Below are 19,380 nucleotides of genomic sequence, written 5' to 3'. Positions count from 1 at the left end.
CTTAAAAAGGGACATATGATATAATAAAATAGAGTTGACCAAAAAAGAAATTATTCTTTATATATTTTTTAATTAGTACTCTGAAGTTCTCCTTACGCCCACACACAGGCACGTAATCCAGGATATATCACATCACAGTATAGCCAGTGTGAAGTCAAAACAGGGCTTTCAGCGTCCTGTTTGGTTTATGATGCATTGCAGCTCAGCACGGATGCTTCCATAAATGTGAGTTTATGGTTGGGTAAATTTATTTTAATTTTATATATTGCTTTGCACACTTTGCACTCGTTATGCTGCTTATAGTCAAGTCTCAAGTATGTAGCACCTCTGGTGTAACACTAGTGGTTTTATTTAATATCTTTATGTAAGCCACTTTTTGTGGTTTTCTTCAGTTGGTTTGCAGGCGGTTACTATACACAACGTAGATATGGACAGTAGGGATTTTGCTAATGGGGAATATCCAATATTTATGCTGCAGCCTCTGACGTTTGTAGAAGTTTTTAATACGTGTCCCTAGATAACGCCTACTGTTCCCGGGTTAGTATCTCAGTGATTTCATTTGGTACAGCATTCATTTTGGTCATTTACTTATATATTTTTACACTTAATATTTTCTCAGATTTTATTTGCTTTCCCGTTTCAGGACTTTCCGAGAATTGCATATGTTTGGATGAATTTCCACTTATGATCCTGGTTCCCTAGAGAAGGTACTGTCTCAGTTTTGTCTGTAATACTGTAGTGGTACTCTCTAATACATATGATTTCACTCCATTCTAACACCCTTTGCAATACCTATGGGGTTTGACTGTAATTTAAGCTCATTTTCTGTGTCTCTTTAGTAGATATGGCCTAGCAGTATCCACCTTTACGGTGTTTCACAGCGGGGTACTGTTTACTGTCTTCACCCTTTTCTGTTGCTTTAAATTAATTGTTTTTGCCTAAGCATCTTTAAACATCTACTCTTCTTCGGTTTTTTTGGGTTCTCTTATACTCACCACCATTATTTTTGGTTTATATATATTACATTTGTTTTCTTTGTTCACATATCTCTTGTTATTTCAGTTTATAAGTATAATTCATTAATTTGTAATGTACATCTACTTGCGACATTTGTATAAGTGGTTCTTTGTATTTTTATTTATCTTTTGAGGACTGTAGGGGTATTTCCCTGTGATCTAGCCTATGCTGGTCTGGGCCTATACAAGCCTATGACATCTTGGTATAATAAGATGGCTGCTGCAACATCTCTGTGTCAGCAAGATCCAGCTTCAACTTGTGGAAAATCACTGACAGGCTTGCTAAAGCCAAGGACAGTCTGTGTTCTAAACACCCCCTTCTATCACCCTGAGAACAGAGTAGGGAGGCAGACATGGCTCCAGAAGTTACCATTCTCCAAGGTCACAAAACAAAGAACTCTTCTTGCCATGTACTGAACTGGACAAGATCATGATTGGTTCCTACCGTCACCTGACCGAGAGGGACGGGGAAAGCGGGAACAGAAGTGAGTCAGAGACCCTTGGAAGAGGGGCAACTGGTAAGAGGACCTGAGAGATCCAGCAAGGCTCGGGGGGAGCCAGAGACTTTGTATGATACCAACATCGTGACCTGCATCCTGATGCAAATACCTGTGGCAGAGATATTGGCTCTGATAACCAAAGGAGTGACGGGAACCTACGTGGGCTAATAAAGACCTGCACTACCTAAGACACCGACAGCTAAAATAGCGTCTGGAGAGATTCTGCTCCGGTCTTATCTGAAGCCGTCATCACGACAGCGTGGTAAGATCACAGTGATATATTTCCTGGTCTGGGGTTAGGCAGTGGTTTTATCTAAGTACGACTGGTTTATGTCAGCTCTTGGTCAGGGAAAGCAGCTAATGTGTATTTTGCATAAGATGTGATAAGTTTCATAAGGATTATTAGGTTATCATTTGTACTGTTCTAATCATTACTGTACTTAGTCTCAGGATAATCAGAGTGTAGTTTAGACAATATATTTTGGTAGTGCTCATATCAGTAAGGGATATTTTTATTGCATAAGCTAGCGCAGAGTATTTCTATTTTCTTATCCATAATAAAGCTAATATATATATCTATCAGCTGTGTCTTTCTTTTTCACTCTACACACCAAAACACCTGGAGAGGTGCCAGAAGCAAGATTCCTGTATCTCACCCTAGACAGAGCTAGTGAGTCTGTTAGGCAGACTTATGCATCAGGGAATCTTGGTATAAGTAATCTGTGGGTACTTGTTGCCCTAGGTATTATTTATCTCACCCTACAGGACTCCTGAGAAAGGCGCTACTGCTGAAACACGGCCTATGTTGGGTCCATCGTAGCTGCCTGTTTTGTACTTGTCAATTACCATTTTGAATAAAGGTTTTTGGTTCCATAATTTTGGTTCATCTGTTTCCTGGCCATTCTCACCCTCTGTGTTCTGTTGGTACATTGTAGAAGTGAACTGGTTTGTTTTGTTTGAATTGGATTGGTTCTCTGCAGAAAACAGGGTAAGTGCTCCGGTGCCATCAGAGATGTCATCACTTTCAGTGGGAAAGAAAGAGTTCATTCAAGGGCCCAGAAAAAGATGAACTTTTGTGAGCATGTGTTACCCTTCCTCCCTCATCTAGTGCTCCTCCACGTCCCTCAGCCGTTATGCAACATAGTGGCCCGTAAAAATTGTGTGTGAGTGTAAGCCTCTGGGAGCTGAGCAAGATATATGAATCACTTATCCTGCTGGCCATGGAGAACTCCATTACAGGGAAGAAACCCAGCTTTCTCAATGGACAAGTAGGATAAAGTGATCTGCACAGGTGACTGTAAAGCTAAGGACTGTGTGAGGAATTATTGTCTGTCTGTCCAGATATGGCCAATGACTGACAGCTGAACACAAGCCAGGTTATGAGCAGGGAAAGCTGAAGAATGAAGGAAACTTAGAAAAAAATTTTTTGTTAAAGATACGTTTGTTGAAGGTGGGTATCCAAGAAGGGACATGAAAGTGGACTGATGGAATGGGCTGCCCTGCAGATGTCTCACAAGGAATCCGATTGGAGGCTTTTAAGTGTTGTAGCCATCGCTTGTAGTTGGTGAAAGCAAATTAGCCCTGTATTTAATATGTAAACTGCTTCGGTTTTACCATAAAAGGCAGTATAACAAGAATCTAACAAACCTTCTGAGATCTAGGTTAAGACTTTGCTTTGTTACAAGCTGACTGCATCTGTTAGGTTTGTATGAGACAGAGCTTCATGCTTGAGTGTAAAGGAAGTAGACAAGAACAGCTCAGTGAGAATCCAAGCTGTAAAGGGATTCTTTCCTTGGGTTGTTGTGTGGTTATGGGAAAAAGGCTGGAAGCACAATAGACTGGTTGACATGAAACTGGGAGATAGCCTTAAGTTCAAAATTTTGAATGAATGCAAAGGCTAACTTTGAATGTATGAACCTAGATGTAGAATGGCTAATACACCATATAAGCCTGTAGCTCACTGACAGGTCTAGTTGAAATGATAGTTATGAGGAAAAGGGTCAAGTTTCCAAGTTTATTAAATTTGATATACTGCTTAATACAAAGAATTAAGTGGTTCACAAAATATAGTAATAAAATCAGACCCAATAAAAACATAAAATAATATCAAACAGCAATCCTACTAAATCTCACCATGCTCCAGGCCCAGCAGCCAAAGCCAGGTGTCTGATCCAAATGCCTACTTAAAAAAGTAAGTTTTAAGAACAACCTTGAACTTTTGGAATGACATCTCCAGGCATAAAAAGCCAAGTAAGTCATTTCAAAGCACAGGAGCCTGCACTGAAAAAAATTGCCCAACAAATGCAAGCTAAATGGATGACATGATAAGAAGGAAGAACTAAGTTATTTTGTTAACTAGATCCAAGAGGCCAAGCAGAAACATAAGGGACAATATACTGTAGTAAAACAGGCTGTTCTCCAGTATAAAAAAAGCGTATGGGTCAGCATCAATAGTTTAAAGGAAATATGGTAAGCAAGCAACTGATAACCAATGCTCCTCCCTAAGCAGCAGGGTAACATGATTGCACTGACTTGGATCCAGAGGTCACAAAAAGCGAATGCTACATACCTGTAGAAGGTATTCTCCGAGGACAGCAGGCTGATTGTTCTCACTGATGGGTTGACGTCCTCGGCAGCCCCCTCCATCGGAAAGTTTACTAGCAAAGGCCTTTGCTAGTCCTCGCGCGCCCATGCGCACCGCCCATGCGCGGCCGTCTTCCCGCCCGAAACCGGCTCGAGCCGGCCAGTCCAGTATGTAGCAAGACAATACACTTCCAGGGAAGACTCAACTCCAAAGGGGAGGCGGGCGGGTTTGTGAGAACAATCAGCCTGCTGTCCTCGGAGAATACCTTCTACAGGTATGTAGCATTCGCTTTCTCCGAGGACAAGCAGGCTGCTTGTTCTCACTGATGGGGTATCCCTAGCCCCCAGGCTCACTCAAAACAACAACCATGGTCAATTGGGCCTCGCAACGGCGAGGACATTAATGAGATTGACCTAAAAAATTTACCAACTAACTGAGAGTGCAGCCTGGAACAGAACAAACAGGGCCCTCGGGGGGTGGAGTTGGATCCTAAAGCCCAAACAGGTTCTGAAGAACTGACTGCCCGGACCGACTATCGCGTCGGGTGTCCTGCTGCAGGCAGTAATGAGATGTGAATGTGTGGACAGATGACCACGTCGCAGCTTTGCAAATTTCTTCAATGGAGGCCGACTTCAAGTGGGCTACCGACGCAGCCATGGCTCTAACATTATGAGCCGTGACATGACCCTCAAGAGCCAGCCCCGCCTGGGCGTAAGTGAAGGAAATGCAATCTGCTAGCCAATTGGATATGGTGCGTTTCCCTACAGCCACTCCCCTTCTATTGGGATCAAAAGAAACAAACAATTGGGCGGACTGTCTGTGGGGCTGTGTCCGCTCCAGGTAGAAGGCCAATGCTCTCTTGCAGTCCAATGTGTGCAGCTGACGTTCAGCAGGGCAGGAATGAGGACGGGGAAAGAATGTTGGCAAGACAATTGACTGGTTCAGATGGAACTCCGACACAACCTTTGGCAAGAACTTAGGGTGAGTGCGGAGGACTACTCTGTTATGATGAAATTTGGTGTAAGGGGCCTGGGCTACCAGGGCCTGAAGCTCACTGACTCTACGAGCTGAAGTAACTGCCACCAAGAAAATGACCTTCCAGGTCAAGTACTTCAGATGGCAGGAGTTCAGTGGCTCAAAAGGAGGTTTCATCAGCTGGGTGAGAACGACATTGAGATCCCATGACACTGTAGGAGGCTTGACAGGGGGCTTTGACAAAAGCAAACCTCTCATGAAGCGAACAACTAAAGGCTGTCCCGAGATCGGCTTACCTTCCACACGGTAATGGTATGCACTGATTGCACTAAGGTGAACCCTTACAGAGTTGGTCTTGAGACCAGACTCAGACAAGTGCAGAAGGTATTCAAGCAGGGTCTGTGTAGGACAAGAGCGAGGATCTAGGGCCTTGCTGTCACACCAGACGGCAAACCTCCTCCAATGGAAGAAGTAACTTCTCTTAGTGGAGTCTTTCCTGGAAGCAAGCAAGATGCGGGAGACACCCTCTGACAGACCCAAAGAGGCAAAGTCTACGCCCTCAACATCCAGGCCGTGAGAGCCAGAGACTGGAGGTTGGGATGCAGAAGCGCCCCCTCGTCCTGTGTGATGAGGGTCGGAAAACACTCCAATCTCCACGGTTCTTCGGAGGATAACTCCAGAAGAAGGGGGAACCAGATCTGACGCGGCCAAAAAGGAGCAATCAGAATCATGGTGCCTCGGTCTTGCTTGAGTTTCAACAAAGTCTTCCCCACCAGAGGGATGGGAGGATAAGCATACAGCAGGCCCTCCCCCCAATCCAGGAGGAAGGCATCCGATGCTAGTCTGCCGGAGGCCTGAAGCCTGGAACAGAACTGAGGGACTTTGTGGTTCGCTCGAGATGCGAAGAGATCCACCAAGGGGGTGCCCCACGCTTGGAAGATCTGTCGCACTACCCTGGAACTGAGCGACCACTCGTAAGGTTGCATAATCCTGCTCAACCTGTCGGCCAGACTGTTGTTTACGCCTGCCAGATATGTGGCTTGGAGCACCATGCCGAGACGGCGAGCCCAGAGCCACATGCTGACGGCTTCCTGACACAGGGGGCGAGATCCGGTGCCCCCCTGCTTGTTGACATAGTACATGGCAACCTGGTTGTCTGTCTGAATTTGGACAATTTGGTGGGACAGCCGATCTCTGAAAGCCTTCAGAGCGTTCCAGATCGCTCGCAACTCCAGAAGATTGATCTGTAGATCGCGTTCTTGGAGGGACCAACTTCCTTGGGTGTGAAGCCCATCGACATGAGCTCCCCATCCCAGGAGAGACGCATCCGTGGTCAGCACTTTTTGTGGCTGAGGAATTTGGAAGGGACGTCCCAGAGTCAAATTGGAGCAAATCGTCCACCAATACAGGGATTCGAGAAAACTCGTGGACAGGTGGATCACGTCCTCTAGTCCCCCAGCGGCCTGATACCACTGGGAGGCTAGGGTCCATTGAGCAGATCGCATGTGAAGGCGGGCCATGGGAGTCACATGAACTGTGGAGGCCATGTGGCCCAGCAATCTCAACATCTGCCGAGCTGTGATCTGCTGGGACGCTCGCACCCGCGAGACGAGGGACAACAAGTTGTTGGCTCTCGCCTCTGGGAGATAGGCGCGAGCCGTCCGAGAATCCAGCAGGGCTCCTATGAATTCGAGTTTCTGCACTGGGGAAAGATGGGACTTTGGGTAATTTATCACAAACCCCAGTAGCTCCAGGAGGCGAATAGTCATCTGCATGGACTGCAGGGCTCCTGCCTCGGATGTGTTCTTCACCAGCCAATCGTCGAGATATGGGAACACGTGCACCCCCAGCCTGCGAAGTGCCGCTGCTACCACAGCTAGGCACTTTGTGAACACCCTGGGCGCAGAGGCGAGCCCAAAGGGTAGCACACAGTACTGGAAGTGGCGTGTGCCCAACTGAAATCGCAGATACTGTCTGTGAGCTGGCAGTATCGGGATGTGTGTGTAGGCATCCTTCAAGTCCAGAGAGCATAGCCAATCGTTTTGCTGAATCATGGGGAGAAGGGTGCCCAGGGAAAGCATCCTGAACTTTTCTTTTACGAGATATTTGTTCAGGGCCCTTAGGTCTAGGATGGGACGCATCCCCCCTGTTTTCTTTTCCACAAGGAAGTACCTGGAATAGAATCCCAGCCCTTCTTGCCCGGATGGCACGGGCTCGACCGCATTGGCGCTGAGAAGGGCGGAGAGTTCCTCTACAAGTACCTGCTTGTGCTGGAAGCTGTAAGACTGAGCTTCCGGTGGACAATTTGGAGGTTTTGAGGCCAAATTGAGGGTGTATCCCTGCCGGACTATTTGGAGAACCCACTGATCGGAGGTTATGAGAGGCCACCTTTGGTGAAAAGCTTTCAACCTCCCCCCGACCGGCAGGTCGCCCGGCACTGACACTTGGATGTCGGCTATGCTCTGCTGGAGCCAGTCAAAAGCTCGCCCCTTGCTTTTGCTGGGGAGCCGCGGGGCCTTGCTGAGGCGCACGCTGCTGACGAGAGCGAGCGCGCTGGGGCTTAGCCTGGGCCGCAGGCTGTCGGGAAGGAGGATTGTACCTACGCTTACCAGAAGCATAGGGACCAGTCTTCCTTCCCCCGAAAAATCGTCTACCTGTAGAGGTAGAGGCTGAAGGCTGCCGGCGGGAGAACTTGTCGAATGCGGTGTCCCGCTGGTGGAGAGACTCTACCACCTGCTCGACTTTTTCTCCAAAAATGTTGTCCGCACGGCAAGGCGAGTCCGCAATCCGCTGCTGGAGTCTATTCTCCAGGTCGGCGGCACGCAGCCATGAGAGCCTGCGCATCACCACACCTTGAGCAGCGGCCCTGGACGCAACATCAAAAGTGTCATAAACTCCTCTGGCCAGGAATTTTCTGCACGCCTTCAGCTGCCTGACCACCTCCTGAAAAGGCTTGGCTTGCTCAGGGGGAAGAGCATCAACCAAGCCCGCCAACTGCCGCACATTGTTCCGCATGTGTATGCTCGTGTAGAGCTGGTAAGACTGGATCTTGGCCACGAGCATAGAAGAATGGTAGGCCTTCCTCCCAAAGGAGTCTAAGGTTCTAGGGTCTTTGCCCGGGGGCGCCGAAGCATGCTCCCTAGAACTCTTAGCCTTCTTTAGGGCCAGATCCACAACTCCAGAGTCATGAGGCAACTGAGTGTGCATCAGCTCTGGGTCCCCATGGATCCGGTACTGGGACTCAATCTTCTTGGGAATGTGGGGATTACTTAGTGGCTTGGTCCAGTTCGCAAGCAATGTCTTTTTTAGGACATGGTGCAAGGGAACAGTGGACGCTTCCTTAGGTGGAGAAGGATAGTCCAGGAGCTCAAACATTTCAGCCCTGGGCTCGTCCTCCACAACCACCGGGAAGGGGATGGCCGTAGGCATCTCCCGGACAAAGGAAGCAAAAGACAGACTCTCGGGAGGAGAAAGCTGTCTCTCAGGAGAGGGAGTGGGATCAGAAGGAAGACCCTCAGACTCCTCGTCAGAGAAAAATCTGGGGTCCTCCTCTTCCTCCCACGAGGCCTCACCCTCGGTGTCAGACACAAGTTCACGAACCTGCGTCTGCAACCTCGCCCTACTCGACTCGGTGGAACCCCGTCCACGGTGGGGGCGTCGAGAGGTAGACTCCCTCGCCCGCATCGGCGAAGCTCCCTCCGCCGACGTAGTCGGGGAGCCTTCCTGGGAGGTGGCCGCTGTCGGCACCGCACGCGGTACCGACGTCGGGGACCTCAACCCGGGCGATGGGCCAGCCGGCGCCACGCTCGACGGTACCGGAGGCGCAAGCACCGCCAGTACCGGAGGGGTAGGGCGCAACAGCTCTCCCAGAATCTCTGGGAGAACGGCCCGGAGGCTCTCGTTTAGAGCGGCTGCAGAGAAAGGCTGAGAGGTCGATGCAGGCGTCGACGTCAGAACCTGTTCCGGGCGAGGAGGCTGTTCCGGGCTGTCCAGAGTGGAGCGCATCGACACCTCCTGAACAGAGGGTGAGCGGTCCTCTCGGTGCCGATGCCTGCTGGGTGCCGAATCCCTCGGCGACCCAGAGCTCTCGGTACCGACATGGGGAGGAGACCGGTGTCGATGCTTCTTCGACTTCTTCCGAAGCATGTCACCGGAGCTCCCCGGCACCGACGAGGAGGACGTAGAATCCATCCGTCGCTTCCTCGGGGCCGAGACCGAAGAAGGTCGATCCCGGGGGGGCTGTACCGCAGGAGCCCTCAGGGTAGGAGGAGACCCACCCGAAGGCTCACCGCCACCAGCAGGGGAATGGACAGCCCTCACCTGCACTCCTGACGATGCACCTCCGTCCGACGACATCAGCAGACGAAGTCTCGGTACCACCGACGTCGATGCAGTCGCCCGATGCCTCGGCGCCGATGCAGAGGTTCGATGCCTCGATGCAGTCGATGAAGCGGCAGCCAAGGAAGATGGTCCGGACGCTGACGACGTCGATGCACTCGATGCCTCCGGTGCCGATGCCGACGAAGAGCCCGAGAACAAAACGTTCCACTGGGCTAATCTCGCTACCTGAGTCCGCCTTTGTAACAGGGAACACAGACTGCAGTTCTGAGGGCGGTGCTGGGCCCCTAGACACTGAAGACACGCAGAGTGCCTATCAGTGAGCGAGATTACTCGGGCGCACTGGGTGCACTTCTTGAAGCCGCTGGAAGGCTTCGATGTCATGGGCGGAAAAATTACGCCGGCGAAATCAAAAGCCGAAATGGCGAAAATTGAAGCACCAAAATTTAGAGGGAGAAAAATCTCGACCGAGGCCAAAAGAGGCCTACCCCGACAACGAAAGAAAACTTACGGGGCAAAAACTGAGAAATACGGGAAGGGCAGAAAACCCGAAAGGGTCTTCCGGAACACTACCGGAGCGCTTCCCAAACTTTTTCAAGGAAAAACAGCAAAAAAAACACGTCGAAAAGGACGCGCGAGGTCGACTCTCTGGGGCACGAACGGCGTAACACGACCGTACCGAGCGCGGACGAAAGAAGACTGGCCGGCTCGAGCCGGTTTCGGGCGGGAAGACGGCCGCGCATGCGCGGTGCGCATGGGCGCGCGAGGACTAGCAAAGGCCTTTGCTAGTAAACTTTCCGATGGAGGGGGCTGCCGAGGACGTCAACCCATCAGTGAGAACAAGCAGCCTGCTTGTCCTCGGAGAATAAAGCGTTACAGTAATCTAATCAAGGCAAGACCAATGTGGGTATAAATATGGTAAGAGAGTTCCAATCTAACAAAGTCCAAACAGACCGAAGCAAACGTAACACAAAGTAACTTTTCTTTGTGAGGGCAGAAACATGTTTTTCAAAAGATAACTTAGAATCCAAGAGAACACCCCAAACTCTTATGGTATCTAAATGAGAAACATGCCCAGCTATAGTTAGAGGACCTATAAACCCCACCATGTCCCCACTAAAAAACAATGATTTACATTCCTGCAGGTTAAACTTAAGCCTATGCATTGGCAACTAGTCAACCACTCTAGTTAACTTCTGACTGACAACCGCGACAGCATGTGGATCAAATGATCAATTTCCAACATGATCTGAATGTCATCCATGTATATGAATGGTGAAAATCCAAATGATTCCACAAGAAAAGCAAAAGATGCCATGAAAATATTAAATGCACCATATAACACCCAATACTAATAAAAAATTATTAAACCACCATATCATATACTAGTTTTCTAGACCTCAGTAGCAACTTTTTTCACACAGACCACTCAATCCGTGGTTTGCCTGCATCCTCATGGTCACTGTTCATAAGCATTATAACCCCTTCAATTGTCAATATCAAATCCTCTTTTTCTAAAAAAAAAAAAAATTCTCTGATAAATTTAGTATATAAGCTCAATACTAATCTTAACTTTAAAATGGACCCGCTGTCAACATGGGCTATGTTTTGCCTTTCACTGTGTCAGGGTGCAGTCTTTAACTTCTAATTTAAGTTGCTATAATGCTCAACAGCCCTAATTAGAAGTTGAGGACCGCACCCAGACGCAGCCAAAGGCGAAATATGGCCCATGTTGCTGTGGGCCCATTATAAAATTAAGATAAATAGTGTTGAGTTTATAGATGAAATTTATAATAAAATTTAAAAAAAAAAGAGGATTTGATATTGACAATGAAGAGGCTACAACGCTGATGAATAAATAGTGATATTGACAATGAAGAGGCTACAACGCTGATGAATAGTGATCAATGAGGAGGGTAAGCAAACCGCAGATTGAGTGGTCTGTGTGAAAGCAATTGCCACTGAGGTCTAGAAAACTAGTATATGATATGGTGGTTTAATAATTTTTGATTAGTGTTGGGTGTCATATGGTACATGTTTAAATGACCCCCGCTGCTGAATTTATTTAAGTTGGACTGGTGTATTTGATTTATAAACATATTAAACAGCATGTGCACAAGGACAGAGCGCCCTCTGTGGTACGCCACAACTAAGCCTCAAAAGATTTGAAAGTGTCCTGCCAACGTACAGCACATTCCCTTTCACACAGATAAAAACAAAATCAAGCCAACAAAGTGCCCTAATTCCAAATATATTTCAATCCAACCAATAACAAATAATGATCCAAAAGTTCAAATGCACACGTTAGACCTAAAGAAATAAGCAAAACTCGAGCATCTTGATCTAAGTATGTATATATCAGTTGTCATACCTATCTGGAAGGTGGTAGGACATGAATTTAGGTTGCAGGGGGGCTGACTCGGGAATAACGTCAGGAAGTACTTTTTCCACAGAGAGGATAATAGATATTTGGAATACCCTCCTTCGAGAGGAGGTGGAGATGAAAATGGTAACAGAATTTTAAAAACACATTGGATAAACACAAAGGAATCCTGTATGGAAAGAATGAACAAAAACTTAGTGGTGCTTAGATGGCAACTCCAGTAATTGGGAAGCAAAGCCAGTGCCGGGCAGACTTCTACGGTCTGTGCCCTGATAGTAGATGGACAGATCTGGATGAGCTGGAGAGGGGCTTCGTGACAGCTTAACAAGGCCAGTGCTGAGCAGACTTCTACGGTCTGTGCCCTGAAAATGGCAAGGACATATCAATATCAAGTATGCAAATATAGTATTGCATCATACTTATCAGGGGCGTAGCCACGGGTGGGCACAGGCACACCCATTTTTGCCCGAGGCCTACCCTAACTATCCCCAATCTAACATCCCTTGCTACCTTTATCCTGCAGGTCCGGCCATCCGGGATAGTTGCCTCTTCCTGCTCCCCCCCTACCCTGCCACTGCAGAGTTGCCTGCAGCTTTTATCGGGCTGTTGCTGTCAGTGATTCACATAAGCACTCTAAGGTGGCCTTCTCTCTGCCGCGTCCGGCACTCGCATAAACAAGACGCATCAGAGAGGGTCGGACGCGGCAGAGGGAAGGCTGCCCTGAAGTGCCTGTGTGAATCGCTGCTAGCAACAGCCGAAAATGAAAGCAACAGCGGCGTGGGCAGACAAGAAGAGTCAACGATCTCGGACAGCCAGACCTGCGGGAGGAAAGGCAGCAAGGAAGGAAAAGGAAAGCTGCTTAATGTGGGAGGAAGAAGAGGAGGAGGGGGCTGAAGGGAAGAGAGCTGCTGGATGTGGGAGGAAGAGGAGGAGGAGAGGACTGGAGGAAAGGAAGAGAGCTGCTGAACTTCTGGAAGGAAGAGAAGGAGGGGGCTGGACTGAAGGGAGAAAGCTGCTGGACATGGGAGGAATAGGAGGAGGGGGTGGAGGGAAGGTAAGGAAAGGAAGAGCTGCAGGATGTGGGATGAAGAGGAGAAGAGGAGGAGGGGCTGGAGGGAAGATAGAGAGCTGCTGGACTTCTGGGAGGAAGAGAAGAAGGGGGCTGGATTGAAGGGAGAGAGCTGCTGGATGTGGAAGGAAGAGGGGGAGGGAGCTGGATTGAAGGGAGAGAGGTGCTAGATGTGGGAGGAAGAGAAGAAGGGGTTGGAGGGAAGGGAGAGAGCTGCTGGACTTGGGAGGAAGAGGAGGAAGGAGTTGGAGGGATGGGAGAGAACTGCTGGATGCAGGAGGAAGAGGAGGGGGCTGGAAGGAAGGGAAACAGAGATGCCAGGCAGGCAATCAAGCAAGCAAACCAGATGCTGGAAAGGGGGGGGGGGGGGGAGAGAGCGAGAGAAGCTGGATGGGGTAGGGTTAGAGAGGAGAGAAACAGGATGGGGTAGGGTTGGAGAGGAGAGAGATATATTGGCATGGGGGAGAAAGAGAGGGGAGAAGCTGGACAGGGAAATATAGGGACACAGAGAAAGGGAGATACTGAACATGGAGGAAGATAGAGGCACAGAGATGGAAGAAAATGGATAGTGGACATGGAGATGGTAGAAATGTCAAATGGACAGGAGGCCTTGGTGGGTGAGTTAAGAGAAGACAGAAGAAAGCAGAAACCAGAGCCTGGAGCCAACATGATTTTAAAAATAAAATGACCAGACAACAAAAGGTTAAAAAAAATAATTTTATGTTTCCATTTTGTGTTTAGAATATTTCAGATTTGAAATATACATCCTGCCACAGCTGGTGTTAGATACGGCCGGGGCCCAGGGCAGAAATATGCGAGGGGACCCGAAACCTTACTACTAGGCTGCAATTTCTTCAGCTTCCAGCTGGCATGTAGTTCTCACTGGCCAGAGGGCCAAGGGCAGTTGGCCCTAGTTGTAACCCCTAACACCATCTGTGGCATGTGCTATCATTATAATTTGCACAGTGTAGGAGAAAATGCATCTTTCTATTTATCTGGTGCTGTACTACATGCAAGGTCTGGCCTCTTGGGATTTCGATTTAATCTATTTATGGTTTGTGGTCACTTATTCTGTATTTGCCATTTGTGTTCTGTGTGTATGACCAAAGTATTGCTATCATGAATTTTCAATGTAGTATTCTGTAGTAATTTGGCTTGTTCAGTTTTCTCGATAGATGTATTGATATTTTAGAGCTCCGCTGAAATATTTAGGGCCCTAAAATATCATAGGTAGGATTCTTGTTTTGGATGTTAATGCTGGCATGATAGATTTGCTCCAGGTTCTGAGTGACTTTTTGTTTGATAGATTTTTGTACTATACAATATGCCTTGTTATTGAGCTAACACTTGAAACAAACATTTTTGTATGGTGAGTTTTATAGGGAAATGTCCTACCTCTGCATCCACTGTTGGGGAAAGGGCCAGGGGGGGTTCTATGGATACAGAATATCTGAGGGAAGCATACGTGTGTTGGAGGACCATGGTTCAATGGAAGATGAAGAGTGTACCCTCTTGTACTTCCCCTAGCCCTCAACTTGACCTGCAGCCACTGAAGGCAGCACTACTACCCCTCATTGAACTAATTGGGAGTGGGATAGGTGTGTGATAGGGATAAGGGTAGGGGCAGGGCATGGGTGCATCAGGTGGCAGGTGTTTCTCTCATGTCCACCCATCCAACCTGTTGGCCCACCAAAAAATTGCCTTCTGGCTACAACATTGATATTTATGCTACGAGATTATCTTGTTGGGCAGACTGGATGGACCGTACAGGTCTTTATCTTCCATCATCTACTTTATTACTATCAATGACGTTTCAATGCAATAGTGTTTTCTAAAACACATCTTGCGCAATATGCAAGACGGAAGTACACTGCAAAATAAATAAATAAATAAATGCTCTAACTAATCCAAGCACCACATATTCTACAATTCTTGACACAAAAGGCACGTCAGAAACTGGGCAATAATTTGACAACATCACATCAGACATTGTAACATCCTTCAGACAGGGATGAACACAGGTAGTTTTCAAACCTATAAGAACAGTACCATGCCACCTTATTTGTTAAAATAGGACACAGATACCTAGTTGCTGGTCTTCCAGGTGATGCCTGATTATATGGGCAGTAGGGTTAATTGATGAAGAACAAGGCTGAAGTTCTATGTTGGTGATGGAGTGTAGATGGGGGAATAGAAGTTGAAGAGGCTTTTGATAAATCTGGAAATCAGAGAGATTCTCCTTCATGGAAGTAGAAGGCCGAGATGGCAGCAAGATGGATTCTGACAGAGGTGATCTGCAGGTCTGAATCCAAGAGTTCAAGAAGTATGGGAGTAAGAGAAGAATTGAACAAAAAAGAAGGGGTCCAAATCTTACATGTACATCTGGACACAGAGATGCCAGCAAAACTTCCTATATGACATAGGGAACTGGGATTCTTGAATGAAGTACACTTGCAACATCCAGGTAGTAAGAACAAGTAACTGCAAGTTGGGGTGTAGTAGGCATCACTATGTTGGGTGGAGAGGGAGGTGGATGGGCAGAGTACTGATTAGTTATAGTAGCCAGAGGAACTATGGCTGATGAGGGCAACAGGGGGCAATGGGGAAGACCACGGCCTTGTCCTCCAAGATGTTCTGAATGACCTGACATAAAAGGGGAATGGGGTGGGGGAGTAGGCATACGCCAGGTGGGAAGGGGGGCCCAATTGATTGAGAAGGCACTCTTAGTCCTGTTGAGGAAGAGAAGGCACACTGCATTGTGAGGGAATGCAAAGAGGCCAATAATTGGCAAGTTCCAGGTGCAAGCAAGCTGCTATTTGGTTTCTTCTCATGAAGGCACACCTTGCCAGTCAAGTTTTCAGGACCACCACAATGAATATGTATGAGGCAGATTTGCATACAATGGTAACTACTACATGCAAATTTATCTCATGCATATTCATTGTGCTGATCCTGAAAACGTGACTGGCTAAGTGTGCCTCCAAGAGAGGGTAAAGAAGAACTGGTCTAAAGACTACTCATATGGGTTATCTGGCTGAGGCAGTCTCCTCTGGAAGATAGGAGGCGCTAGGATGTTCTGCTCCCATGGAAAATAGGAGGTGCAGCCCAGCCGGTCAGGGTTTTCAGGATATCTCCATAGCCCCAACTGGCTGTGTGTGCCTTGAGGACTGGGCTGAAAACCCCTGTGTTAGAGGCTAGCTTTCTCAGAATTGTGGGCAAGAAGAGTCCATTGGCAACGAATTTGGCTGTGGAAATAGAAGGAATGAGTAAGATGGGAGGTATAAGAATGGGACTTCTTTTCCATTTTATCCAGCTGAGAAGAATGCTCTGAGGCCCAAAGGCTATGCAGAGGAGTCGATGTGTGGGAGGGGATGGCTCTGGACAGAAGACTGCGGGGACAGCTGACTGTTCTGCCACATAGAACAAAAAAATGGACTGAGGAAGGCGGGTGGAGGGGGAGTACCAACTGAGGAGGGAAAGCTAGCACATGCTCAAAACATTGTAGATTTTGGGGAGCTGTGGGAGGAGTTTTCCATGCTGGCACTGTCAGATATAACATCAACTTCTATTCTTCTTGTTCACAGAGAACTAAATACTGTATTTCTAAGCAACTGCATCCAAATTCAGTGGAAGGAACACATTCTTATCCCAACACAGAAATTGCTATATGCATAACTACCTCCCATGGAAAATCTATTCTAGAATGGGAGCTACTGGTTTTAACGGTTCAACAGGGTCTGTAGTCTGAACATTGCTCACTTGGTATGATGGTAGTGGAGCATACTGGACCATCACGCCTTGCATCTGGTTGCCCATACCAGTTCTCTGGTTAGTTATCAGGCCTGGGTTCTGGGGCTGTTGGACTCCCATTATGCCTGGGTATGCTGGTTGCTGGTTGGATATCATGGGCTGCAGGCCTGTTGAGAAAAAAAGAAGGATTTTAATATGCAAACAAAATACATGGTACAGCAATCCCAGAAGACAACCCCCCCCCCCCCCCCCCCCCGATATTCAGTATTTAACTGGCCAGGAATGGCTCCTAGCTGGTTGTTTAGGCCAGCTAACCGCTAATATTCAGCAAGAGATAGCCAGTTATCTCTGCTGAATATTTGTGGTTAGTGCATAGCGACTAACAGTATATATCACTGTCTATCTGCGAATATTCAAGCACTGAACCGCTAAGTTTAGCAGGCAAATCAGACCGCATAAACAGCAGTCCTATCTTTGCCCATTATTAAGTTAACTGGCCAGGGCTGAATATTGACATAGCCGGTTAAGTTAGAGTTGGCCAACGAAAACCCCGAATATTTAATGATGGTCACCGGAAACAGACTCAACATTGAATAGCTGGGGTCAGTGCCAACTGTGGCACTTATGCAGCCTGCCTCCCGCTGAATTGCCCTGGGATTGGTAGCAAGGAATTTGGGTTTGCGCCAAGTACTTGTGATCTGGATTGGCCACTGTTGAAAGCAGGATACTGGGCTAGATGGACCGTTTGTCTGACCCAGTATGGCTATTTTTATGAATATCAGGTCCAAAGTTACTTATCTGTAAAAGGCCTCTGTAAACAGCAGGATAGATGAGATGCATTAGTGATAGCATCCAACAGTGCTGTCATGAACCATCTCTCAGAAAAAGAAGATTCTTCTAAGCATATACAAGACTTCCTGAACCACCACTACCTTACAAGTCCCCCAATTTAACACAGAGTCAACTACAAGGGAAGGTGGGTCGGTATGGGAGTCAGGTTTATCCTATTTATAGAGAACCCATTACAGGTAGGGGCTGCCTTAAGTAATGAACCCTCACATCCTGCCTCAACCCTCTCCCCCCCCCAAAAGTCTATCATCCCTCCTTTTCTCTGCCAAGCCCAAACACCCTCTCCCTCTGCAGGGTACGGGGTCCAGCGTGTCTCGATCCCCTCCCCCAAGCGGTTCCCCACCAAATCGCTGGCAAAAAACTGAAACTGAGACAAACTGCCTCTACCCGGCCAAGGAATTTCCGTGCCACATCCTGCCTCTTTGATGTAATTTCCTGTGAGTGGGAAACGCACATGAAAAACCCTGGTGGGGCCAAGAAGATGCAGCTTGTTTCAGTCACTGTTTCTGCCGGCAATTTGGCACTGTTTTGAGGATCGCGGTAGGTGGGGTTGGGGGTTAAAGAGATGTGGGCCAACGAGGTAGGATGGGCTTGAAGAGATGCCAGACTTGCCCAGGGGACAGGGATTAGACAAATACTGTAATTGTGTGTGTGTGTGTGGGGGGGGGGGGGGGGGGGGGGAGGGGGAGAGTGATGGAACAAAGGGGGGGGGGTGAATGCTGGAACTGAGGGAGCAATCAGAGACAAGAGACAAAGACGTGAAGCAAAGGGGAGGGCGGAGGGGAGAGGGAAAAGAAGATATGGTGGACCAACCCAGGGTGAGAGGCTGGACAGGGGTGGGGTGCAAGAGGAAGAGAAAAGAGGGGCGAAGCTGGACATGGGGAATGAGAGGGACACAACAGATGCTGGACAAAAGGAGGGGGTATGGTAACACAGAGGTGGGATGCTGGACAGTGTAAGACTGGGCCAAAGAGAAGAGATGCTAATATGGGGGGGAACTTAAGGACACAATGGCCAGATGCTAAACAAGGGGGTCAAAAGGGACGAGGACACAGTCATGCTAACTAGATGTTGTCTGTAGTGTGCCCCCCACCACCACCACCGCTTGACCTCTCGGCAGTCATTTTGAATCAGCGCTGGGAGAAAGACAGTCTGCAGACACACCGGGCAGGAAAGAGGGGGCTCTTTCCTGCCCCAAAGAGGTGACTAGACCACCAGAGCACCACACTAAGGTAAAGGAGGGGAGAGGAGGATAGGACACCCTGAGGCCCATCTGCCCATTCGTCCGCAAATCCAGACAAACAGGCAGGCTGGAAAAACCCGCCCGGTTGCCCCGCCATGTCCTCAAAAAGAGGACATGTCAGAGTAAAACCGGACGTATGGTAACCCTACACATGATGATCTGGTTAATAAATATTCTTGACTCAAACTATATTTTTCCTTGAAGACTATTCTTCCTCCCTGACTATAGCTTCTGAGGTTAACACTTGGAGTATCATACTTGAATAAAAATATAGCAGTTATTTTATGGTACTATGATTTAGAATGCAGTTAAAATAAAACCGCCATTTGAAACCAGATGAATGTGTTAAAACTAATTTTGCTCGGTCTGGCAATTATCTATTATCTCCTGCTCACTCAAAAATAGGAGTGTGTCCTTTATCAAAAGATCTTTAAATGTCAATATCGTTCAACAAGCTGTAGATGCTGATGGGAGATGGGTTATTGCTATGTTACAATTGGACCCTTCTACACTGACTATAATAAACATCTATGCTCCCAATACTGAGGCTGTTTCATTCATGTCATCTTTGAGGGACATTCTTATGGAACATAACACCTCTCCAATCATACTTGGCAGTGACTTTAATCTCCCGCTGGACACTGTCTGTCCAATACTATCTTCCTGTACTTTT

The 19,380-nt window shown here is 47.8% G+C and overlaps 1 protein-coding gene across 1 annotated transcript in view; it reads right to left on the bottom strand.

The window, feature by feature from the left end:
- Positions 1–19,380, bottom strand: part of R3HDM2 (R3H domain containing 2) — a 331,022-nt gene that overhangs the window by 25,205 nt on the left and 286,437 nt on the right. The window contains 1 exon segment of the mRNA XM_030196632.1: positions 16,625–16,782. Coding sequence (XP_030052492.1) covers positions 16,625–16,782 — 158 coding nt within the window.

Source organism: Microcaecilia unicolor, chromosome 3 (genome assembly GCF_901765095.1).
Source record: "Microcaecilia unicolor chromosome 3, aMicUni1.1, whole genome shotgun sequence".
Taxonomy (NCBI): Eukaryota; Metazoa; Chordata; class Amphibia; order Gymnophiona; family Siphonopidae; genus Microcaecilia; species Microcaecilia unicolor.
Note: the sequence above shows the minus strand (reverse complement) of the source record. Positions and strands in the feature narration are given on the sequence as shown.